Below are 26479 nucleotides of genomic sequence, written 5' to 3'. Positions count from 1 at the left end.
ACAGATTTGTACAAGATAATGAAAAAAGAGCTCACCCCACAAACGCCATCTGTATCGTTTGTCAAGGACACTTCGTAATTATTCACGGCCCCTAAGAAGTCTAATGGACACTTTGATGTTGACCTAATCTTGTCGGGGGAACTGTTAAGAACCTCGTTGAGTTTGTTGAAAGTGGGGTCTTTGTCAATGAGGGGAAGACATTGAAAGCTTTCAAGTGGGCAATGCACACTAGTCGGTTTTGACCCTCTGGCAAAAATCTTGTTTCTGGTTGAGAAATTAGATGTAAATTCCCAGAGGTAGTACTAGTATTTTCCTGCTGTTTTGCCAGTCAGAAAGCCAGTTTGCACGTTTCTTGAGTCATCAAGAATAATTTTTTGTCTGGGTGTTTAAACAAGTGAAATATTGAGCTGAGAAAATACAAGAACCAGTCAGTTTTATTTTCTGATGAAAATCTTGTTCGAGCTTGAGATACTAATATTAAACTGCAAGGTAGTGAAATTTTTCTTACTGTTTCCTCTATCAAATTGACAGCATTTAAGTTTAGGAGTACTCAGGTTTAATTTCATTTCAAATTTGGCATTGTTAATTACAGTCATGGAAGATCTAACCTTGGAAAATACTCTATTAGATTTTGTAACCTTAGGTGTGTGTACAAATTAATATGAGTCACCAGTGACATGGTGCAATTATGTGCTCTGTGTTGGATCAATCTCAGATTGGCAAATCAGTGAAAGACCCCACATCATTAAATGTTGAATATGATTGTACATTTTGTAAGAGTCTGTATAAATATGACACTAGATATTTTATGTCAGCAATATGAGATATGAAAAGGATATGAAACTTGCAGTAATATGATAGTATTCATGAAAAAGATTCACTGATAACAATCTTTTAGCCAACCATATTGTATTGGATCGTAGTAAATGGTTTGTGAAGTTGATTGTGTTTACTTCAGCTGACTCTGTTTAGATTCAACCAATAGTTAAAATCAAATATTCGACCACTGCAAATTGTGTTTATTTGAGAATTTGTGCAACCACAATCCCTTTATTGTACTCTAGATTTACTATGAGTTGATGCACATGTTACAGCAGGCCCTAAACGTATTTGAGGCTTAGAAAAATCATTTCATTTCACAAAGAAAAAATTTTGAATTCTCCACAGCACACAGAGAGGAGGGTTGGTTTCGTGGAAGTTCCCGATCAGCCGGAAAAACACGACAGACTGAGGCGGAGAGACACTCCGCATCACTTGAAGAACAAGAGAATCAACGCCGAGCCAGACGAAAAGATGTTGTCCATTTTGACGCAGGTGACGACGCGAATGCAGAACCAAGCAGAAGGCGCTGAACCTGCCAAAGAAGAGAGGGTAAGTCACCATGGCAACTAGGTGCCACGGCAACATGGTAACTATGTTACCACTTCTAGTCTCTGTAGCTGTTCTCCTTGGCAACAAAGTTGGAGATGTGTTCTAAACTTTCACATTCAGTTTTCACATTCCAGTGCATTTGACTGCTAAATTCTTCATGTAAAGGCCCATCAAAGTTAAATTTGTCTGGTGTTGAAGCCACAGTAATCACTGACTATGACTAACACATGTATTTTTTCATCAAAACCCCTTTTTCCAAATACATGGGTCCAATCAAACAATTGAACACAATGGATGAGACCAAATTCTTGTTGTCACAGGGCAAACACAACTCAATGAAACTTGCTCCAGTGAACAGAGCAGGGGCAGTATCAATGCACGAGCATTTCAAATGTGATCAAAATTTGCCAAACAGTAACAGCTGCCTAGATCTGATTGTCGCACACAGTAATAAGATACATTTAGTATTAAAACATAGATGTAATCTAGGTGTACAAAGTAACTAGTAGAAGTATAACATATCCATTAAAATTAAATCTATTATAGATATACAAATTAGAGTAAATATAGTAAGTAGATGTTTGTGCGCACCCGATGTTCTTACTTGACAGTCAGTAGTGATGTAGTCGGTGTATTTCTGTACAAAATGTGGCGTGCGTCTGTGTAAACTCAGTTTGTTTGTTTTGTCCTCACATTTGACTCTCATCTTTCTATGTGATACGTGCCATCTCTGTGTTTCCATCTCAAAGTTCTGCTTCTGGTGATGTTTTTTGTCGTCTGCTGTTCATTTCTGGTGTTGTGTACCTGTCATACTCTGTTGTCCAGTTTCCGGTCATTTATTTGTCTGTGTATCAATACCGCAGCTTTCGGTTTCTTGGAGATGGTGTGGATTGTTCGTCTCAAGTCCGTACCCCGACCTTTGAACTCCCTGAAGAACTGACATATAGAGCTGGCCACCACCATATTTATTGTTGTGTGACTGATATATACTATTTCATAGATCTTAACCTCACTAACACATTCAGTTTTATGTAAACTGCAATGAAGGATGAAAGATGTTGTCTCTGACCGTACAGAGCCATTTGACATATTATATTTCATATCTGGAACATCGCTGTCTCTCTAATGCTCTAACAATCACAGTTTTTAAACAGGTTCATGTGCAAAAGGCACTGAAACAACTTGAAAATTACAGGTCATCAACAGAACACAGAATTTTGATCAGTCCATAATTTCCATTCCCTGCTTGTCAAACATGTCAAGCCAATTTCCCTATATTCAGAACTGACAGCACAATTATGAAAATTGTGCTTACCAAAACTTAGATAGAAGGAGACCTTTTTGGCAGATGCTATGCTTTTCTATTGCTATTTTAGAAAAAAAGGTAGTAAAATAACCCTTTCTCATAAAATGTCAAGCCTAACAGTAAAAAATACCGTAAGAAATACTTTGGTGCATTCATAACACATGTACAGTAAAGCTCAGGGCCAAGTGGGCATTGCCAGCACTGTATAGCTATGCGGTGGAATATATTACTCAATTTTGAACGACATCCCCCCTTGCACTTGTCTCTTCAAAAATTCAGGTCTTCCCATTCTTTAGAAGGCTGCATGTGCAGGAATATTGGAATACAAGGTGAAATGGTGTTAATTTCCAAAAAAAGGCTCTTACATTAGAACAAATAATAATAAAAAGTTATAGAATAGCCATTGTATATATATATATATATATATATATATATATATATATATATATAATATATATATATATATATATATATATATAATATATATTATATATATAATATATATATATATATATATATATATATATATATATATATATATATACATGTATATATGGCCCAGGGCTGGAATTCATTTATCAACAACAGCAATGCATATGGAGTATTTCTAGCATCTATAGCAAGGCTAACATTTTGTCTTTTAACATAACCGAGGAAGGAGCAAAAATGTGCGTGTTTTCTAAAACAAAAATATTATCGGAAGTTACGTGTAACGTGCCTGAAACAGCATGTTAACTCACATCTCACAACTTCATCTGCATCTCACCATCTTCCAAGAAACCAAGCTGCCTTAACAAACTGCCGTGCTGAACAATTGCATGCTACATATTGGTCTCTCTCTCTCTCTCTGTCTTTCTCGTTTTTTTTTTGTTCATATGTCATTTATCTCACAGAACAACACCCCTAACTCATCTGACGTCCATACTCCACCCTCCCCTCGCCTGGGGCCCAAATCAGCCATGAGACGTACACTAACCTCCCAGTGCCCACAGTATGACTTCCGTAAGGATGAGGTATATCTATGCTTTTCTATTTCAAGTTCTTGACCAACACTACCGTCATATCTGAACACTCACAAGTTCATTGTTGTGTTTACTTGCATGCATGCAAGTGACGTTTCCCCCGTCTGTGTCATGCATGTGCATATCTGTTTTCTGTTCAACAACTCACTGGAGTGTGGTGTTGCTTTGTCAGACCATTTCCAAGTTATCATTGTGTGTTGTCCAGAAATCTGTTCATTTGAAGCAATCTGTACGACAAATACAAATGGTGGCATGTCTCTTCAAAACAACACAAGTAAAGCAGAGTGGGTAAATGTGTAATCACAGTGGCTCCACAGGACTGTGGTTTAATTATTTGACTTTACAGGGGATCGTTTTCTTCATCAAATCTGTGTCATATTTCACACAAATGTCCACTCAAAGATTAGGTGTTGCTGTAAAAATTCCCAGCGCAGTTTATTTGAGTCTGAAAAGGTGAAAGGTCAGAGGTCATTGACAAAAAAGGTGTGAAGTAATAACAAACAAACAGCTAAAAAGTGAAGAAATGAAACTCACTGAGAGCGCATTGGAAGGAATTCAGTCTATATTCATAGTACAAAGTCATTGATGTTTATGCGGGATTCTACACAAAATAATGCATTGCTATAACTTTGTTATTTTCCTAACAGTAAATTTGTAAGCACAGCTGACATGCCTTTTGTACCGTATGTGTATATAGGTATACGCATATTGCAGTGATGTGTAACTTTAAATACAGAAACCAAACAATGTTACGGGAGTTAGAGATTATGCACAGATTTTGTAAATTTTCTTTAAAATGTTGATATCTCCCCTCAAATTATGTACTCAGTCATGTAGCAGCTGATTTTGAAGTTGACTAGACAATCATCAGTCTCAGCATTGGTTTATTAGAAAAAAGTATGTAAAGACATAACCAGATAGTTGATCATGGTATAAACACAATCTCATAAGCTTCAAGCGTCCCAGATTTCCCTGCAGGAGAAACATAAAACATAAAAAGGCTGAAGTGGACATCAATCACTGGTGGCCATCAAAGTCAAGTCTTTAAACATTTTATCGCTAAAACCTTCAAATTACTTCCCTGAATGAGAAACGGAATACAACTTGTATATGTCAAGGAAACTTCAAATGTGGCAAATTATACAAACAGCAGCAGGCATAACGTGACCTTTCCAAGGTCATAGAAAGAACATTTTTAAGAGGGTTATTATGTCTTTTTTTCAATAAATACACCATTTGTGGGGCAGATTTTCCAGCTTTTTCCCTTTTCAGGAATACCTTGATATTGTCACTGTTTGTGAAACAACATTCTGTTGTTGTTTTATGAATATCAGTCACGTAGCATTCTCAATCCTTCTGAAAGTTCCCCGTCACCAAATCGCACACATCGTCAAATACTCATATTTAAAAAAAATTCTGTTCAGTATTGAGGCCATCTTCCTCTCTGTTATCATATTGCAGTAAAATTCATGAGTTTATTAAAGAAAACACAGTACATGTGCATAATTTGTAATAAATAACTTCACAGTGAGAAATATACAATAGGTTTCATTGTTGTACGTAAGAAATATACTAGTGTACGTGCAATAAAATGCTGATGGAAATGAAGTTAGACATTTTTATAGTCAGAAATTTTATGTTTCCCTGGGTGTTTGAAGGACATTGTCCAGTAAAAACTACAAAAGGTATCACAAATTTGTGGTTGTAAAACTAATACCTCCCAAGTCTACTTCACTGCATTTATTTGTTAAGGTAAAATTTTGAAAATTGAATGTCCGCATGTGTTATACACATCCATCAGACTAATGGTCTTTTTTCATTTTCTGCATGTTTTTTTATCACAGCGGAATTTCTTTACATGACCTAAATCCATGCTGTCTGTGTTTTTGTAGCCTGACATATGACAAATGACATGTGACAAAGCCAAATTGTTTCATTTCGAATAATGAGTTTGGACTAGTACACTCTTCTGTAGGGGTGCAAGGGTGCACTGAAGCCGGACTCAACAGAATCTGAGAGAGAGCATTCATATATTGAACAGCTTTCGCATTGTATGAAAAAAAGACTGATGACAATGATATATGAGTAACTGGTTATTCGCACTCGGAATATAGACAAGTTTCAAAATGAAATCCCTTGTTCATGCTGTATACCTTCTAGGAGGTCTGTTCTGAGTATATGGTCCCCCAATTTGCAAGTGTTCGTCTCTCATTGCATACTCTCACTTTAAGTTTTGAACGAACAGTGCACATTGCAATTAAAAATGTTCAACTCATGGTTGATTTACTAATTTCTTCTTTGTCTGTGGTGGACAAGTAAAGGAGTTAGTGAAAATAAAAAAGGAAAAAAAAATTACTAGGAGATATACCAAAGAGATGGATTGGTGTTCAGTGTCATTGAAAAATGATCTTGACTATAAAGTGGGAGCTCTGATATAGAGTTTTGGACAACGGAAAATGTGACGTTACCTGGTAGTTGAGACATCATAGCTGGATGTTTACTTTGAACTCTATACACAGAAGACTATGAACAAGAAAGTACCTCTTTCACAATACAATCACATATATACAATGTACAGTTCAAAATAATGGTCTTATTATGTCTTCTTCTTGTGGTGTGTCATGTTTATAAATGCATGTAAACATTCTTGTTTATTTTGTGTTTACCTCAGTAATTGAATCTTGTCAGCTGAAAATGAAGGTAAAACAAAAAACCAAAAACCCCCACCATGTTGTTACATCGTTCTTTGGAAGAGTCCTATGATAAGAAACAAGGCTATTTATTGTTTTTCACCACCATTGTTCAAAATGGACATTACTTGACCAAATTTGCCAACGACTTTGATGTATGCTCTTTGACCTTATACTTGACCTTCGCAGATTAAACCAATTTTTTACACTGCACACACTTAAGAAGTTTCAAGTACACCATTCCCATAATGCATTACCTTGCAGTTAAATAATGAGAGGGACTTATTCCCCTAGGGCCACAATTCAGTTTTTCCTCCATGCATGTCATCAAGGATATTGCAACGTATTTTTCGAGTATGACACTTATTTACAAAGATTCAAAGACTTGATTGTATTTATCATGCAAGGTACAGACCCAGGTCAAAGCATAGACCCTCATTTCTCGAGGGTCTATGGTCAAAGTGGCCATTTTCTCAATACGTACATCCCGATGTTGTTGGTATGAATTCTCATATTTACTGAATACTCTGCTGCACGCAATTGTTTTTCATCTTCAAGCAATAATTTTATTTTTCTCAAAGGAAACGTTGAGTGTTGTACTCTGCACACCAACAAGGATGTAAGGTCATCCAGGCATCATAAAATTTGCCTACCGGTAATCAAGACAGATAACGTTCATTATCAACCAAAAAAAATTGCCTCTTGTGAACCTTATATCAGCGCTATGTGTGTAATATATCATTGATGCCATTGAGTATTCATATCACTGGTTTAAAGGGACGATAGCTGTATCTTTTTCCATCATGTTTGTTCCATAAAACAAATAATATTTCTTTTATATTTCCAACTAAATAAGTGCTTTGTCAGTACAGTGTCATATATTGTGTACAGTGTGTGATGTTATTGTTGACAAAAAGTCAACAAATTGTCAACAGTTGTCAAGGGTAACATACAGGCTGTATTGACATGTTCAGTGCTAGGCACTTGACATGATTCATGATTCAGAGAGCAGAATAACAAACTATTTTGCGATAGAACCAAATTAATATAAAATACAACAAAAATTACAGATAATTAAACTGTACTCAATATGTGACTACCACGTTTGGCATACTCTTGATCCATTTGTTTTTGATCCTGAAAGATTAATGTTGTGTGTTTGTTGATGGTTTTAAGTTAGTAAATATTTCAACTTCCTTATAATAGAAAATGTTACCTTTGTACACCCAATTTCCTTCCATTTAACCTTGGTTTGCTGTAACCTGAAATTTCTAGTTGAATTCATGTGATGTTTCACATGAAATATCAACAGCAGAAACCGTTGTTGCAATTGTAATTTCGTAATTTCGTATTACTCAGCAGTCAGAAGAATGTTGATGCTTCTAGTTTGTTGTGACAGCTTTCTCTTATGTCTATAAATGCATTCACACGAATGCAAGGTCAACAATACTGTTACAAGGTCATCCCCATACATCAAACCAAAATGACGGAGTATAGATTATTCTGAGTTGCAGGGGGATGATGACTTATCATGATTGAAGGTGAAACGTTCGATATTTCTTTTCTCTAATGGCTGTGATATGTTACTGTGCCTGCAGGTTGTCATAAATATTCACCGCGATGGCGGAGGCCTGGGAATCAGCATAGCTGGAGGTCAGGGGTCAACGCCATTCAAAGGTGAAGATGAGGTGAGAAGAATCAGTTTGAACATAGAAATTGCTCTTTCTTTTATCGATCTATGTACCGTATTTTCTTCCTGCATCAGAATTTGAAGTGGACGTGGAAATTCCTGTTTCTAAAGATTAATTTATTTTCTGTTTGCATCGGAGAATGAAGCTAACATTGAACTTTCTCTCTCTTGTGTCGGAAAAATTGTCTACCACAGACTTGGGAAAATTGAAATTTGCTTCTACTGCTTTTATGAGTGTTGCATGCCAGATTGACAAACGAGACCGGAAAATCAAAGCGTAGCGGAACTACAATCTACATTATTGATCATTAAGATGTGCTGCGTGATTTGATTGAAAGCTTTGCTTTGATCTAAATTATTTCACTTTTACTCAAATAATAAGCTATTTTTACATGAAATAATAAGCTATTTCTGGCATGCAAGAATCTGAAACTTAACAAGTGAAATAGTTTCTTCAAAGCCTTTCACAAATTAATTTTTTTTTCTTTCCACAGAGTATTTTCATATCAAGATTGGCGGAAGATGGACCAGCAGCAAAAGCTGGTGTCATCGTTGGAGACAAACTTATATCAGTGAGTTTTCAGTTTTATCGGCCAAGACTTGCAAACAGACAGAACACACATTTGTTGTCTTGTGATAAGTATATTTCGTGGTTCGTCATTTTCAGTTTTTGTTCATCGAATCTTAGGCACTGATAATATTTCTGCACAATAATTAGGACAAAAATTTACAACCAGCAGTTCCACTGTCGTACAGAACGGAAGAATTTCTCTTTTTTGCACTAGTGTAGCGCTGTTCCACATCAACAGCAAACAGATTTATCGACTGACCTACAAAGTATGAAATCGCCTTGGAGAAGACAATAAAAATGCAACCTTATGGGAATAGTCTCTGATAATGTCAAGACACCAGCAACTATTGACACTATATCACTGAGCTGTACTGTACTCTCATTTCACGCATAGAATGATATCAAATCGTGAAGAATGTGTCACTGGACTGATAAAGACAATATTTGCACGAAAGTAGTGTTTCATTTCTCCTCTGAAAGGGAGGAAATGAGTACAAAGACAGGGAGGGATTCATGCACGGTCCTTGAATTTTAATAATAAATGGGCTGCTCTTTTCATGTCCCAAAGGATCACATGCTGTTTCAATTCCCAAAAGGATCACTCGGGTACTCTAACCTTCAAGGTCGCCCAAAGCCACATTAACCTTACAGGTCTATTTCAATGTCATCTCTTTCTCAAGGTCAACGGCGTCAATCTACTGAATGCAGAGCATCACGATGCCGTCGAGGCCTTACGGAAAAGCGGAGGGGATGTGAGGATGGTTGTTGCTCGCGAAGTTCACACACCAACAGAACCCCCGGTGAGTTGATTGATGTCGAATTTAAAAGGCTGTAAATGTTATGCAAGTATTCAAACAAAAAAAAATCATGAAATATGAAAATGTAGATATTTACAAATGGGAGTAAAATAATTAAATGAATGAAAAATACATTCCTCCTTGCTGAATATCTGTACTGCTGTATGTCAATATTTTCTGTAGATTTGTTTGTTTATTAAAGCAATGAGTCTCTCCTCTTGATCAAATTTCTGATTGCCAAAGATTGGAATATGACCAACATGCTGTTATTGAAAATTGTAATTTCTTCATACAGTTTCGCTTCTTTCAGAAATATCTGTCCAGTGTAGTAGATTTTCAATAATTTTGTTAATTATGGAAAAGGGTTATTTCTTAAGATAAACTTTAAAGAACCTGCCAGATGGAGGTTTTTCATATTCATGCAGAGATAACCAATTAGAACAGATAATGTTAATATGTTCATAATTGCATGTACGTACAACAAAGACATGATGGTAAAGGAAGTCATGATGTTAGTGAATATATTTTGTGTTCAATTAGTGCATTCTCCAATGGTATATCAACTGAGTTGACTGTTTTTGTGTTGTGCAATTTTTTTGGCCCCTGGGTGCTGAAGGAACACTAGGGAGCTGATGTCACCACTCTCTCAATCTGTGTGTGTGTGTATGTCAATCCCTGTCTGACAATCCCCCTGTCTGTCCATTCCTCCATTCATTCATCTATAAACAAAATTTGTTGAGCTCATAACTCAAAAATTACAGGACCAAATAAGGTGCACGAATTAAGATCTATAGAATGTTTGGCTGAATATCTAGAACTTAGGTGAAACTGGTAGTAGTTTGCATAATTAATAAAAAATTTCATAATGTTTTTCAATAAATGTAATATATTTTCAGATCCAGCCACCGCCTATGGAGAAGAAGAACGTGAATGTATCATTTGCACCAGAACCAGAGATGCAGATGGTAGCTGAGGTTTGTAGTTAATCTTTTCCATACACACACACACACACACACACACACACACACACATACATATATATATATATATATATATATATATATATATATATATTATATATATATATATATATATATATATATATATATATATATATATATATATATATATATATATATATAATATAGGGGCTTCGTATTCCAAGAGGGACAATAGAACATCACATATTTAACTTATTCAAAAAGTATGTAGATTTGTTGCTACAGCCTTACCATCTACAATGTCAAGCTAGCTAGTCACTTTCAGTGTCTGTGAATCATTTCTAGCTTGCAAACTCCCCAAAAATTTGAAGGTTTGTTTTCATCTCTCATCCAGTCTTTCAATTTTTTTCTTCTTCAGAAATTGACAGTAAAACTGAGTCGAGATGAAAAGGGTGGTCTTGGCTTCAGTATAGCTGGTGGCTCAGGATCAACGCCGTTTGCAGGCTCTGATGAGGTATGTGTGTGTTCCTGTGTATGTGTGTGCCTGTGTGTGTGTCGCTATGTGTGTCTTTGTGGGTGCCTGTGTGCCTGTGTATGTGTGTGCCTGTGTGCCTGTATGTGTGTGCCTGTGTGTATCTGTATGTCAATGTATCTCAAGAACAAACATGTCATTTGTATCAAACTAAACAACTTGAACTCACAACTTTAGAAATATAGCATAGCCCTTGTTATTAGCATATGCCTTTTTAAGTTGTTTATTTGAAACAAATTTTGGTATCAGGGGAGGTCATGTGGACATACCTGACTTCTTTTGAGTTGTTTTAATGTTATTCTCTTACATTTAGAAACATTTGTACATTGCAGTTTCATAACCACTGTTGCATGCATTTGAATCAATTTATTGAATGGAAGAAACCATGGAGGAAAGTAAGTTTAAAAAATTACCAGATATTAAATGATGATAATTATTGTCTGTTTGACATTTCAGTCAATATTTATATCTCGGATAGCTGAGGGTGGCGTTGCAGACAGAGAGGGGGTCTTACAGGTTGGAGACAAAATTCTTGCGGTAAGCAGTTTATATATTACATATACTGAAAAATACTTTATTTTTCAGTGTGCAACAGATGAATCAGGATCACACACAGAATACTTACCTTTTTGTCATTAGAGAGTGACTTTGTATTAAGTCTGAACAGCACCAATTTCCACTGGACAAAGTCAACAGTATAGATGTAAAATATTGATCGGGCACAGATATGAATATAGACAGATCAGTGGTCGATTAGTCATATATTTTAGGATTCTCACTGAGGGGTCTCCACTAATATTTTACTAATATTTTAGAATCATTTATATATTTTCAGACAATATAGTTTACAAATCCTTATTTTCTCTCGATCCACAGATAAACAACGTTGATGTTAGCGATGCTAGACACGATCAAGTAGTTGCCTTATTAACCTCCACACAGAATATTTCACTCACGATATACAGAGAAACTCTTGAAGTCAAAGAACCCGAACCTCCAGGTAGGCTGATATACTTTACTATTGTCCTTTTTAAAATTCAATATGGCTGCTGGCCTCCAAGGGAGAATCTGACCACCAGAGGGAGCCCTTCCATTTGTCCTGCATACTCAATTCTGTGAGAACATTGTACACTGATGACTGCTGGATGATGTCTGATTTTTTTCACCAACTTCGCAATACTGTCAGAAGATGCTATTAAAGAGAAGGGCAATATTATCTAATTGTTGTCTCTGGAATGGCAAAAGAAATATCAAAGAGTAGATGTTCTGAGAACAGGAATTATGATTTTCATGGGTAGCCATCTGTTATTTGTAGTTTTCAGTTATCTGTATCAGGTATATGCAATTTTTTTGATGTTTGCCCTTCTAAACGATCATTGATTGACAAATTCATTGAGGCAACAAATTTTATATTATGCATTCATATGTCCTAAAATATTTAGGTATATTGACCTGTGGTAGCTTTTCTGCCAGTTGATTGGTCTGTCATAGTACCTGTGTAGACCATATTGCTTACATATCGCAAGTGTATGTAACATTTCTCTTTCTATTCTTTGTAGTCAAACCTGTCGAGGTAAACAAGACAGTCGCAGTTGAGCAGCAGGCAGTTTTGAATCACATCCCCAACGGCCAAGATGAGGATGATGAAGATGAAGAAGACAAATATGAGATAGAGGTCAGCACAATTTTATTACCCGCCATCTGTAACCACTTGTGGAAGTCCTGTGAACTTATATGCAAATCCGCATACCTTATATAGAAATCCTGTGACCATATATGGAAATTCTGTAAACTTACATTGAAATCCGTACAATGTAACGAAAGTAATATTGAAATCCTTGCTGTCAGTATTGGCTTTCAGTTTAAAAGCTGAGCTGGTCTTGGCGAACTCATCTGTCTGGAAATATCATTAGATGTGGCAAAATTTGTATTAAATTTTGAAATCAAATTTTAAAAGTTTGCTAGTATGATGCAAATTTCACTAAGAAATATTTGTGATATTTTTTGCTGTCCTGCTGCAACAGAGTATAGTTCTGGTAAGGCAAGGTGGTCCATTGGGGCTTAGCATTGTTGGAGGTAGTGACCATTCCAGCCATCCGTTTGGAGAAGAAGAACCGGGTATCTTCATATCCAAGGTAAGATACCAACTGATGCGTCGTGTGTGGAGGAATAATTCAGTATAGTGTAGTGGTTATGTGATGTGAGATCTGACCTTGAATGTCATGGATGCAGTGTTGGAGCATTTGATCCTGAAATGCTCTTTGTTGAGTCTGTTCAGCTGTGAGTGTGTAACGCGAACGGTCGGTGTATTGTAATACGTTGCTATGTAATGAGGTCAAGGTCACGTTGAATCAGACACAGTCATGTAGATGATACAATAAAGTCTGACAAAATGGATGAAATCCAATTCAGTAAGTGTTTACTATGTCACATATTGGCAATACACTTTGTCAGTGCAGCGGAGAAAGATACATCATTTTGTTTCGTTGTTATTTGCTCATCATTATGCAATAATACATGTGTAGTGGTCATCATGCAGGTATGTGTTGATTCATTCTACCCGGATGTATTATAAATTGCTGACTTTCAGAATTATGTTTTTGTTTTGGAGTTTTGATTTAGGAGCTGGAATGGGAAGCTTTACATTTTGACAGGGTAGGATTTTAAATTGTCATTGAAAGATAGAAAGTCACGGGAGAGATGGAAACTCACACTTTGTCTCATTTCACACTAGATTGTACAAGATGGAGCGGCAGCCAAGACCAATCTTAGGATTGGGGACAGGATATTAGAAGTAAGTTCAATCCAAACCAATGCAAGATAATGTATATGTCATAGTCGTCATGTCAATCTGGAAAGGAGACACCATCTGAAAGGCTTTTGAATGCTTTTCTGATCATAGGCTTATTTTTCATTGCGCCGGGAGTATTGAGTGTTGTATTAACAGCAATGAAAGGTACAATTAGTACTACGTGTTTGCTTCTGAAATTTTATGTCTTTTAGTAGTTTTGGTTTCATGATAATTGTGAAAGTACCAGTGATAATGCCCTGCTTAATCTGCCATTGTAATCCGACTGTTTGATTTCCTGTTTATTTTCCATCAGGAAATGCTTGGAAAACGCACACATTATAACAAGAAAGTGCGATATATGAGTTGTGTGTAAAATATTCCATTGTTTTTCCCTGGACAGGTCAACGACAAAGATATGGCGTCAGCAACTCACCAAGACGCAGTGACGGCGCTCCTAGAGAACAGACAGAAAATTGTCCTTCTTGTTAGGCACGACCCGCCTCCAGATGGTCTTCAGGTATGGCAGAAAGATGACCTCATACATACCCGGTACACAATCTGGTACACAGTGGAAACTGAAGTAGAGAACTACAGATAATCCAAAGATTGATTATCGGGTTTCCACTGTGTATGAAAATTCAATGAATAACACAATTCATTTTGGTTTGCCATTGTATATGAAAACTATATGAATAACACAATGTATTTTGTTTTTTCAGCAAATTTATTTTTACAAAATCACATTTTTTCACTGCAAGACTTGAAATTTACTTTCATTTTCAGGAGGTTGTCATTCTGAAAACTCCAGGTGAAAAATTAGGAATTAGTATCCGTGGTGGCAGCAAAGGCCATCCTGGAAATCCATTAGATAAGTCAGATGAAGGGATATTTATTTCTAAGGTAAGATTCATCCTGATCCAATGATTTGTAACAATTTTGGTTTAAACTATTTGATATTACGCATTCATTAATTAACATCTTTGATATTGTAATAATTGTGTTTGGTTTCATTTGATAACTTTTACTTTGTACAACTTTTAAGATCAACTCATAACAATTTCTCTTTGATAGCGTACGCATCAAATAGAACATTCTAGAAATGTACATGGTGATGGACCTGTACTGGGTCCAGTATCAACAGAGCCCTCTAGAGTTTAAGTTTATGAATCCTTCTCCAGCAGGCATTTCTGGTCATTTTGCTGCTGTACAAAGTGGTTGTATAGCAAGTGAGTTTTGCCATTTGTCAAATGTCACCACTCATAATGTCAACGCAAGCAAAATACATTTTTCATGGGTATGACGTTGGCAAGGCCACATTGATGTATTCCTCACAAAAGCAATGATTGTCAATCTTCCAGGTTAATTCACAAGGAGCAGCAGGTAGAGACGGAAGACTAACAATTGGACTTAGAATTCTAGAGGTAAGATACCACTTCATGATATGAAACTTCGACAAATGCCTTCTGCACACACCTAGATGGAATCTGACTACCTATGGTCGCCGCTCCTTCTCTGTAGCAGCTCCTGTCCTTTGGAACTCTTTGCCCCTGGACATAAAAACCTCTCCTAATGTCAACATTTTCAAAAGACGCTTAAAAACTACATCTTCCAGAGAGCATTTTCATTGTAACTCTAAGCGCCACTGAGCATTGTTTAACTTTGGTTTTAGGCGCTATACAAATTTTCTAGATAGATAGATAGATAGATAGACATGCTTTTTCACTTCAATTAGAAAATTTAAACTGAAATTCTCCCTGCCAAAAAGAAAATACCTGTTACAATTCTGTTGTTTGAAGCTATATCAACAAATATCTTATATTTATTTGAACTTCATGTTACACCAACAGGTAAACAATATGAGCTTACTTGGAGCAACTCACGCGGAGGCCGTCAGAGCACTTCGAGGGGCTGGTGAAAAACTCTCAATGTTAGTGTGCAATGGCTTTGATCCGGTCAAAGTTGCCGAGCTCCAGGCATCAGGTGCAATCATTGCCAATCCCTTGGCAACACGGACCAGCCAAGAGAGCATATGCTCTATAGACAGAGACACATCGTTAGAAGATCTTCACAATTTACAGCAGGTAGGTTCAATTTGCAAACTCAGGCATACAGAAAATTGCTCCCTCTTGTGTCAAGAACCATGTCCACCTGTAATATTATGTGAGTCAGTTGAAACCACGTAACAAATGAGTGACACTAAAGCTTGGTGATTGAAGGGTTACAGTTGGCCAGGTGCAAGAAATTTGAATATTCAAATTAGACATGAACACATTTTAGTATTCGTCTGGTACCATTGTAGTTTCTTATTCATATCATCTATAACGGTGCGTAGTGAAGGCTTTTTATCTCAACTAGAAGATTTGACATTCATTCATACTTCCTGATCTTTTACAAGTCTATTTTATTATCCAAAGCTCAGTAAAGAGAGTAGAACGTTGAACTAATATGCATCACAGAAAGAAAAAAAACAGTCAAAGACGAAGATGATGAGTGCCAATCTGAAAAATACATCACATATTCGTGGCAAACAAAGCCCGTGTTAACATGCTCAATAAACTGTTAAATGCCCGTAAAAAACAATGAGGTCATAGAACACTTATTAAAAGTATGCTTCACAGTAAAGTTTCTGGAGGCTGTATATTTTGAATTATTTTCATGACGTGATTTCATCCTTCGCTGATCTGAGCATATTTTACCCACATTGATTTGTCTATGTGTAATATTTCACTGATATATTGGAGGGTTATATAAGTAGATTTGAACATACAAAATAAAATACAGCAACTACACAGCTACATAGATAATAAAGTTTTCACTTAGAATGCACCAAAAAAGAGTGTGACGGACGAAACATTTCTCTTTTAAAAAGCAATGACAGAGTCAAGTTTTCTGGTTTAAACTGTTGTCTTAGATCTTTAGTGTCTGAAACCTTAAAACACCAACAGCAGAAATCAGGTAGTTTATATTTATGTTGAAAGTTTTCATGACTTTGAGGCTTTTGGGATACTGACTCATAATTCAATAGTCACCAGGGAAATACTGTGAAGATTCTTCATGGTAAAATAATGCAAAACATGCAGCTACTGGGGTTTTTATTTTCTGAATTTCACAAATTCCCCAGTTCTCATTTGAATCGCCAGGCCTTATATGCGTGATCTTTTTTTCCAGAGACCAAACTGGAAAAGCAACAATATTTTATCCCGGCTGTTGATCATGGTTGTATTGCTGACAACACTGACAGCGACATGGCTTGTGGTACAACCAAAACTCTAAATTATTCATTTAGATCAGTGTTATTTTAATTTGTCCACCCCTTGTCAGTGGAGTTAAGGGTTCGGTGTCAGTGCTTTGGGCTATGTACAGTCCACTTTTGCTGCGCATGTCGCTGTGTAAACTGTGCCAGTGAAGCACACAGCCTCTCCCTCCTCAGTCACAGAATTCCAATATGGCTGCCTGAACTGTCATGGCTGCTGTATAATCACCGAGAACCATGGGATAGAGTTGAAAGGTCACCATGTGCATGCTCTGCCTTTAATCAAACCTTATTTGCATGCTGTTCTGTAAATAGGAGGCTGATATCCAGAAAGAGGTCTCCACTTTGGAAAAAGAAGATCTTGAAAAATTGGTAAGAGTATAGTCTCAACTATTGTGCTATTATCTGGGAACTGACTGATATTATGGAAGAAAAAGAAATAATATCCCATTATATTTTGGCAACAATTTACAAACAATTTTTATTAACTATAAAAGTCACTGCACATTTCAAATGTTAAGCACATGAAACACTTTACAGTACTTTGGCAGAATCTCGTAGGGGTTTTGAGAAATAAACAAATGAAATATAACAAATTTCAATAAATGATATCCTTCTCCTGTCTGCATCATTTCAATTCCATGATGTCATCAGTTCCCTCATATTCCAACATTCTGTCTGTTTCCACACTATAGTACCACTCTCTTTGTATAATGATTCTTTCATAGTTGCTGTCCTTTTTACAGCTAGCTGCCTATTCCCGTTAATGGTTGAAGTGCTTTAATCTTCTTTTCGTGCACCCAGTTGAAATGTAGTAGTGTAGTTCCCTTTTTATGTTCTGTGTTTTCTTACAAGTTATTTTTCTTTCCCACTTTTGACAAACACCAGGCTGCTATGAAGGTAACTTCTGCAAGTTGACACTCTGTGTGTGTTTGTACATTGTAGTGGATTGTCACAGTGTGGGTGGTGGGGTGTGTTTTCACAGATCAGGCAGTTATGAGTGGATTGGCTTTTTTGCCTCATCTCTTCCCATGTCCCCAAACCCCTCTCATGCCCCATGTCTCCCATCTCCTCCCATGTTCACCATACCCTTCCATGTCCTCCAATGACTCAAGATCCACAAATTTCAAAGCTACTAGAACCATCAAAGAAAGGTACTAGCATAATGCGTGTCATAGAATGATGTATACAGTCGCCATGTATCTTGAGGAAAGCTGGTGAGGGAATGGTCTCCCTGCTCAAAGACAGCACCATATCCTAACGCCGCTCTCGTTCATCCTATTTCTCACAGCTTATTTAACCAAGTGTGATTGCCATTTGCTTCTTGCTGTTAACAACTTCATGTATCACTCACCTGCCGTCATGCTTCTGTGTGCAGTTTTTACGCACAAAAAATCATTCCCTCATCTGACTGCAGCTCATAACTCTGCCAGGCTGACTGGAAGAACGATAGGCATATTCTACCACATCTAGCTTTTGTTACAATTAGGGGCTCTCTTATATCTTTGTGAAGCAACAGTAACAACTAAGAGTTACATTGATTTGTAACATTGCTGAGTATTGACCCAGTTTCTTCAGTCTTTAATACCTTCTACCAGCTTTGCTTCATCTAGAAACATGCTTTAAAGCCCTGCACCAATAGGGTTGAGCAATTCCAATTGCCATAGATCCGCCTTCACAAATGGCTTTCATGTGTCTTTCCACTGGTCTGATGAACAAGCAATGCTAAAATACTTTGGTGATAAAGAATGTACACAGAACTAGCAAACCGGAGTGAAGGGCTTTTCCTCTTACATCGCTGGTCTTTGGACCATCACATATTAATAACCCCTTAGTTTGGTACAGTAGCATTGCCTATACCAAACTCATAATGTTACTTGTCATAATCTAATCTTAATCTAATTTACATCATGTTTAATTATGCTTAGTTCTAATGTCAATATATGTGTAGAAGGAAATATAATACCTACAAACTGTGTACAAGCATTCTGTTTGGTTTTTTCTCATTTTCACTTTCATTGTTGCCCACAACTGAGTTCCATGGTTATAATCTCATCATTGACTCTTTTGTTGTTGTTGTCTACTCTTTCCGCAGGAGGCACTTCGAAGGCAACGGGAGGAAGATACTAGGAGAATTGAATTAGAAGGGGTAGGTACATTGTTTGGGCAAACAAAATCACAATCACTGTTTCATTAATCATTTCATTTTCAGAGGAGGTTTATCCAATGGTTGGTTCATACTATTTTCAAATGGGGTAGAAGGCATTTTTTAAAGGGGGTAGAAGGGTCAAAAGGGCAAGAATCTGATTGAATCTGCGACTTTTTTTTTTCTCAGAATGAACTCTTCCATAGATGATTTGTCTCTAGCTAAACCATTAAAGCGAGAGAGGGGTGGCTGGCTGTATTAGCAGTAGTGATTTGAGTCATATCAATATTCAGTAGTTTCCTAAATGATTTTCATCCAGACAAAATTTTATTTTCTGGAAATTCATGAAAATATAAAAAGGAAAACATTTACTACTGGGAAGTGATGAACACAGTAAATTTGCACCATCTTTCAGAAAGGTCTTATTTCAAAACGTGGATGTGAACATTGAGAGTTTATACACGCACTTCAGCTGTGCATCTTGCCCAGTGTCTGTTTCTGTGTAATGTGTGTATGATATCATCTAATGCCACCACTGGTTTGAATTGTTATCGTTAATAATACAAGAGTATAGATATTTCAGTCATATCTATGCCAACTTTATTTGAAAGCTGGAGAAGGGAAAGACATTTTCAGCTTCATAGTTCGTATGGCTGTGCTTCACATCACTTGAGTATAGCACCATACACATCACGTAGTTTCAATGTTGTTAGTCACAAAGGCAGTGCACTATGACAACGAGTCTTGTCACGTCTGATAACATTAACAAAACAAAAATCGTTTCCATGATTTTACCTCTTTAAATGAGCAGCGTAATGTTGTGATTTGCTGCTGTCAAAACTGATCTGCTGTCAAAACAAATTTTCTTTTGACATATCATCGGCCAAATTACCAGTAGTTTCCAAAACTGACAAACTCAAAGTGTTTTTAAACTGACCAGCGAACAAATACAGATATTTTGAATACTAACTATTTGAACTTTGACCCCCTAGTGACTGATAACAAATAGATTTACCCTCAAACGGGGTTCAAAAGGTTGATTCTGTGAATTCTATTATATGGTCCTAATCTGATGGTTTCACATGATGGGTAGATTTTTTCTGCATTGAAAAGTGTTTCGCTGGATAGGAGATGTAGTAGAGAGGAAAATAATGGTGTCAATACAGGAAGTTGAGATAGAGATTTTCTGGGAGCAAGGGATTATGATTCTGGTTGGTGGAAGGTGTTGAATTTTTCCATCAGTTGAGGGAGCCAGGGACATCAAGTTGGGCTGTGAAAAAAAAAAGGCTTTCAAAAGCAACAGCAGCGTCACAAGCATCGGGGCTTTCCATCCTGCGTCATTCCACTCAACACATTGTCAATTTACAGGATGCATTCCAAGCTGCATTAAAAGGCAGGGCGGTGTTAATGAAAATCGAAGACAGACACACAACTACAGACAGTGTAACAGTAAGTGTAAAGTAAAAAAAACCCCACTGCACATTGCACTCTGCTGCACACAGCACGCTGGCATGCTGCACTCACTTCAGGCACATCAACAACATGCATTATTCAAGCACACAGCATCTTTCTGCTCAGCGTACAGCAAAACCCACATCCATCATCACTGGTGCAAATGCTGTCAATACAGAAGAAGACATGACAGAAGACACAGTACAATTTCACACCGATCTTGTCATTTTCATCATGAACCATGCCAACACATAGAATGCACAATTTGTCAACAAGCCCATAGACACAAACACAAAGTCACTCTGCAAATCATGAAAAGACTGTTGCTACATGAAATACTTAATTGTAGTCATTTATCTGTCCTCTGTGTCTACCTGCATAGCCATAACGCTTGCTGTCTGAACTGCTTGGTGTTTTTGTCCTGTCCATTGTCCTACATGTTTCAACTTCAACATCTGTAAATGCCATGTGCTTTACTACTAAGCACTGCTGGTGTTTGTGAAAGCTGTTGTAATCTAAATTGTTATCAAGAAGGTCTGCATTGATAACACTGTGAAGGACACTTCTGGTGATAGGAGTAGACTCACTGACTGTGATCCAACTAAGTCTGCAGCAAATTTACCCAAGACACTACGATGATGGCAATATATCTACATGTAGCAATGAACTGACCAGTATACTTACAACGTTTCTGCCAATTTCAGCTCTGCTTTGATGTCGTCATATCTATTCACTGTCTTCACTTTGCAGTGCATGCATGGTGGTGTCTGTTTTACTGTCTCATTGCCTTGCCTGCCTGTTGCCGCTGCATTGTAACTGGAGTTTCGCTTTCAGATTAACATATGGGAATGTGAGATTTTTGTAAAAATGTGGAAATTGAAATAAATCGTTTTGTTGTGTTTTGACAGGACGGAAAGAATCAACTGAATCAGGAAGACCACTTGCCAAAGGTAAGATCTGTTGCACGCCTTCACATACCCCTGTCACCCCCATTTTGTTTTATAGAGGTCCAACTTTGCCACAGAATACAATTGGGCTGTACCAAGATTTTATATTGAAGGGTTTAATATTGCGGGTTACGTTTGTAGGTTGTTGTACGGATGATGTATTAGTTGCAATGCAGGAACAGTTTGTGCACAAAGATAAAGAAATTTTACCTAAGTATAATGGCTGTGATATCATTGTGATGGTTATCATGTATCCATTGCCAAGCCCCATCAGTCCATCATGTCTGCTTTCTGTGACCTCCTTTCAACCCCCCCCCCCCCAACCCCCCATTGTAGTGGAATCACCTTGTTGTCAGTGGTAAAGTTCAGCTCAAGTGTAAGATATGGGGGACGATAGGTTAAAGTGCGTTTGATAATGCAACACAATTTCACAGATGTGGAACACCTGCGTGTGAAGATCACAACCTCACAGATACTGCCTATCACACTCCACTACACTGGCACATTGTTCTATAGCTTACCACGTTCCACATCTCAAGATATATCTGCACAATTTCCATGATGCTTTGCCCATGCAGCCAAATCTTGACGCAGACTATCACTTTCCTCTTCAGCTATAATGAAAATTGCCTCATTCACAGTTTTTCAGCCTCTTGTTGATGTTAAGGGAGAAGTCAGTACTTATGTCTGGGGAGTGTTAGTAGTTGTCTCCGCTGTTGTGTCCAATTCCCACATCGCAGCCAAATGGAAAATTACAATCTTGTACAGACTTTGAAACAATCGATCAGTAACTTATATGTATCAACAAATAAGCATCAGAGCTCCCTGTTAGTTATTTTGAGCCAGCAGTTTTATCGAGCCAAAGTCTTTTCCTGTGGTGTACAATGGGTGGTGTATGATTTTAGGCCAGTTAATGTTTTCTTGTGATATAACTCACAAGCATACTCCAAGAAGACTTTGCATAATTTAATACATTTATTTTGGATTTTGGGTGTTAGATGGTGTAAAATGTCTGAAAGTGTTCATGACATGATACAAAGAGTAGTAACAAAATATGTTTGGATCATTCAAGCGTGCAAAGATTTGTGTATAGTATTAGATAAGTTGAAACGTTTGTGTACAGGTCAAGAAAATTGGGAGATATTGAGCTCCTTAAGGAAATCTTCTGAATCTCTTTCAACCATAATTACTGACTGACTCCCTGGTCAATTTTACCCACATCAACTGAACTCACGCAAACAAGTAATTTTGAACCATTGACTATCAATGCGGCCAATTTCTTATTTATAGAAATTAATCACAGAAGGTGAGGTAAAATTTTGCATTGTTTCATGTTGCAAAGATCCTAAATGACAATTTAACACATACATCATCTCTCAATGTCTTTTTCCTCTTTCACCTCAAAGTTGACCCTTGAACTGCGGACAGAGTTTGACAGAGGGTTCTAAATTTTTCGTCCTTTTGCATGACGTGTAAATTTGACCGAAAGGAGACTAGGCCTCTCCAATTAGAGAGATGTATTCATGTCCATAATTTATTTCTCATTCACTGTCACATGCGGTGTAAGGGTTAACATTGCCACTAACATCACCAAATATGCTGACGTGGACAACCATTTCTTCCCCCCCTCATCAACATGCTTGCCAGAAAAAGCAAGGGCCGCCCGTGGCGCCAAAACCGAGCAGGCCGTTGCTCGGGGTGGTGGGTGTCACAAACCCGCCCCGCTGGAAAGAGGATAGCGAACTGGCCAGGAAGGAAGCCTTGCGCATTAGCAGATTTTCAACCGCATCAACAGCGTCATCACTCAGTCCTCCCACTTCACCAGAGGTAATACACCCTTATATGGTCATGGTCTTCTTATCTCCATGGTGATGGTAAACAGTTATGGTGTGTTTCTATGGTGTCTTCTGTGGTACATCTTTATTTCATTTTCACATTTATTAAACCTGGACACATCTTTGGTTTCTTGTTGGCAACTAGCTAATTGATTATTAAAATTACTTTCTTCAGTTTTCTTTCACATCACTTATAATTTAATAATGTCTTTCTTTATTTGTCTTTCTTCTTGGTGGGATTTGTTCTAATATGTTTCACTTTTCACAAATAATAAAAACACTTGTCTGTGGTGTTCGGTTTCCAATGGTATCTTACTTTCTCACACACTTATTCAACTTGTAAAATTCTTAATTTTTCATACACAAATCTGTTCATTAATTTCAAATTTTTGTGCGCTTTTGATTTCGGTATGACATGAGTGTTGCCATATGAACGCGTAGTTCAAAGTCACAAACAAGGACAGCAAAATCATGCATGCATGTCACATCTATCATATGATAAATTGAATCCATTGTAATCACCAGTTTCACAATAACTGATTCATCACATGGCTGTGCAAACATGTTTCTTCGACATCAAATTATATCTCAATAATGTCACTTATTCCTGTAAGCTGTTGAAATAACACTATGGCTGCTCAATCATTACAGTTCTCTGATATTGTACCACTTTGATGAACTGTTACACTGCCGTGGTGTTACTTCAACAGCTCTCATTATTAGGAAATGCATGGATTGTTCTAACAAGCCAGTATACATAGGGAGTACCGAAGTAGCTGTCATTAGAAACTACCATTTTCAAATATTTCATCATCGTTTGATAAAATCAGGTCAGAACACAATTCCCAAACCAGAACTGTCTGATTTTTTGTAGGGTTGCAGACATACTGATCGGATCATATCGTGGTTAACCCTTTGAGCGCCAAAGTCAATTTTTGTCACCTTTAGAAAATATACTCCAGTCAATGTTTTTCAGATTTGTGTCAAAATTTTGATAACGAACTGTAGCCAATGAAATGTGATGGGCATTTGGTCCAAAATTATAAAAAAATTACAGAAAAATTCATAAAAATTGGTAGAAATGTTGCACTTAAATTTTGGTGGGAACAATTACAGCACTCAAAGGGCTAACTTCTTGTTTATTGCATGGTTTCACTTCTAACTATTGAAACATTCTAACAACCAATCTGAATTTAGTGAATCAACCAATCCAGACATTTTTAAGTGGAAGATTTGGCAGTCATATGTAAATTCTAAAATGTGATACGTGTACAAAATTTACTATTTACTGTGTACAGAAGCAGTTTGTATGTTTCTCCACAGCAATAATTAACAGAAGTGGTGACTAATATCATAAACATGTAACAATCATCATCATCATGACATTTCATTCTAAAACTTCATAATGTCAAACATCAATACATCAACATCGTTTCCATATCCAACATAGGACCCTACTCATTTAGCGTGGACTGTTTAATTTCGGCGTTATCTCGATATATTTTGCGCAGTCTCAAAGTATGACCACATCTTCTTACGCCAAAATATTGCTTGGAAATCCAAGCTCAGTTTTCAGTAGCAGAATTGTAATTTGTCAGCCACTGAACGGACACTCTATCACTCTTTGAAATCCCACTCTGTGTCACACAATCACCAGTTCCACCTGAGCTCAGCCGCAGGGATCTTCTACCTTGTATTATTTAAAGCTCAAATTTCTGTACAACACCTGTCGTTTCAACTGTCCATAGAGTGCAGAACACTGTCCCTTAATTCAAACCCACATCTTTATGGCTTCTCAGGACAAACTCCAAAACGTAAATGCGTTCATCATATTACTTTGTATCTTCTGTATGAGTATAGTTCTTCCCACAGTCTCGTGTTTGTAATCCTTCATGCGGCTCAGTTTATGCTGTATGTGTGATATCTCTCACGTTCACCCAAGCACTCCCTGTCATTGGTTCAGAAACTGACATCAGTCACAATCAAATCATAGCAACCATTATATGTATCCAAAATGAACTTCAACAAAATGCACAGCCCACAATTTGTTCATCAATTCCTTTGACATCTTATACCTACCTGCTACCATGTTTGACCTTTGACACACACCTTTGACACACTCTCACAACATCTTGATCAGATTCTGCAAATCTCAGCAATTTTGCCGAGGTTGTAGTCAGATTCACATTGTGCGGGCGTCATTCTCAACGGTGTTGCTGAGGTTACAACCGGATTCATGGTTTGTGATCCATGAACATCAGCATTTTCAGTACCGTTGATGAGGTTGCAGCCACATCCATATTGTGTAATATCCCATAATTTCTGCATGTTTTTGATTTGCCTCACCTTTGACCTCGTTACTCATCAACATTACCGAATACTTAATCGGTTTACTTTCTGATTCTTCATCATTATTATGTGTGTTTTACTGCCGACCTTATTGTCTTATGTGCATGCAAAGTTTTGTGCACCCCTACCCAGTATGTGTTAAATGTTTTCAGAATGTGTGTGCGTCTGATTTAGTTGGATTGCGTGATAGAATTTTGAAAATTTTGTGTGAGCAAAAAAGGCGCAGTATCTTCACATTTGGAATAAATTCAGGCAGAACTCTGTGTTAAGGTATGATATGAAATAAGGGCTTGCATAAGTGATGTTAAGCAGAATTCCCTTATTTCGTTGATTCAATTTCAAAGCTGAAATCATTGAATTCGAATTTAGTTTCAAATCAGACTTTTGTATGAATGTTTGGAATGGAACATGATATTCTTCATTCACATTGCACTTCTAGTGGAATTTTTGCCAGATTGTAAATCCTTATTTTATTTTTATGACAATCACTCATGTTTGGGCAGTGTTACCAATTTTTAACATTCAGTCTGAACTGCATTGGTTCATGGGTAAAGTTATTCTCTGCTTTGTACAGGAACTTACTACCGGTACATTGTCAGTGTAATGGTAAAAATAGAAATACTTTGTTTGACGAAAAATAAATCTCATATCCCATAATTTTGAACTTCATACAAGTATTTTGGTTACGATGACAAGAAGTAGACTCTTACACATGCATCTAGTAAACTTTGCAAAGTATGAACAATATCTCAAAGGACAAAAATTGTTGTAGTAGTGTGGAAAAGT

At 37.0% G+C, this 26479-nt stretch overlaps 1 protein-coding gene across 18 annotated transcripts in view; it reads left to right on the top strand.

Annotated features, from left to right (window-relative positions):
* The window catches only part of LOC139115554 (protein scribble homolog), a 106912-nt gene that overhangs the window by 69999 nt on the left and 10434 nt on the right, over positions 1-26479 (top strand). For 4 of the 18 annotated variants that reach the window (XM_070677784.1, XM_070677778.1, XM_070677782.1 and 1 more), the window contains exons 14-33: positions 1168-1371; positions 3571-3690; positions 7988-8077; positions 8574-8651; positions 9331-9450; positions 10344-10421; positions 10807-10902; positions 11377-11457; positions 11797-11920; positions 12480-12595; positions 12945-13055; positions 13655-13714; positions 14112-14228; positions 14495-14611; positions 15070-15132; positions 15559-15792; positions 17280-17336; positions 19060-19113; positions 20479-20559; positions 21471-21512. In XM_070677784.1, the coding sequence (XP_070533885.1) occupies positions 1168-1371; positions 3571-3690; positions 7988-8077; positions 8574-8651; positions 9331-9450; positions 10344-10421; positions 10807-10902; positions 11377-11457; positions 11797-11920; positions 12480-12595; positions 12945-13055; positions 13655-13714; positions 14112-14228; positions 14495-14611; positions 15070-15132; positions 15559-15792; positions 17280-17336; positions 19060-19113; positions 20479-20559; positions 21471-21512 (2043 nt within the window). Of the gene's footprint in view, positions 1-1167; positions 1372-3570; positions 3691-7987; positions 8078-8573; positions 8652-9330; positions 9451-10343; positions 10422-10806; positions 10903-11376; positions 11458-11796; positions 11921-12479; positions 12596-12944; positions 13056-13654; positions 13715-14111; positions 14229-14494; positions 14612-15069; positions 15133-15558; positions 15793-17279; positions 17337-19059; positions 19114-20478; positions 20560-21470; positions 21513-23156; positions 23337-26479 lie in introns of all 18 variants that reach the window. The other 14 variants (XM_070677770.1, XM_070677776.1, XM_070677769.1 and 11 more) reach the window with 7 other exon arrangements.

This window comes from Ptychodera flava, chromosome 17, assembly GCF_041260155.1.
Source record: "Ptychodera flava strain L36383 chromosome 17, AS_Pfla_20210202, whole genome shotgun sequence".
NCBI lineage: Eukaryota > Metazoa > Hemichordata > Enteropneusta > Ptychoderidae > Ptychodera > Ptychodera flava.
This window is presented reverse-complemented; position numbering and strand designations above follow the sequence as displayed.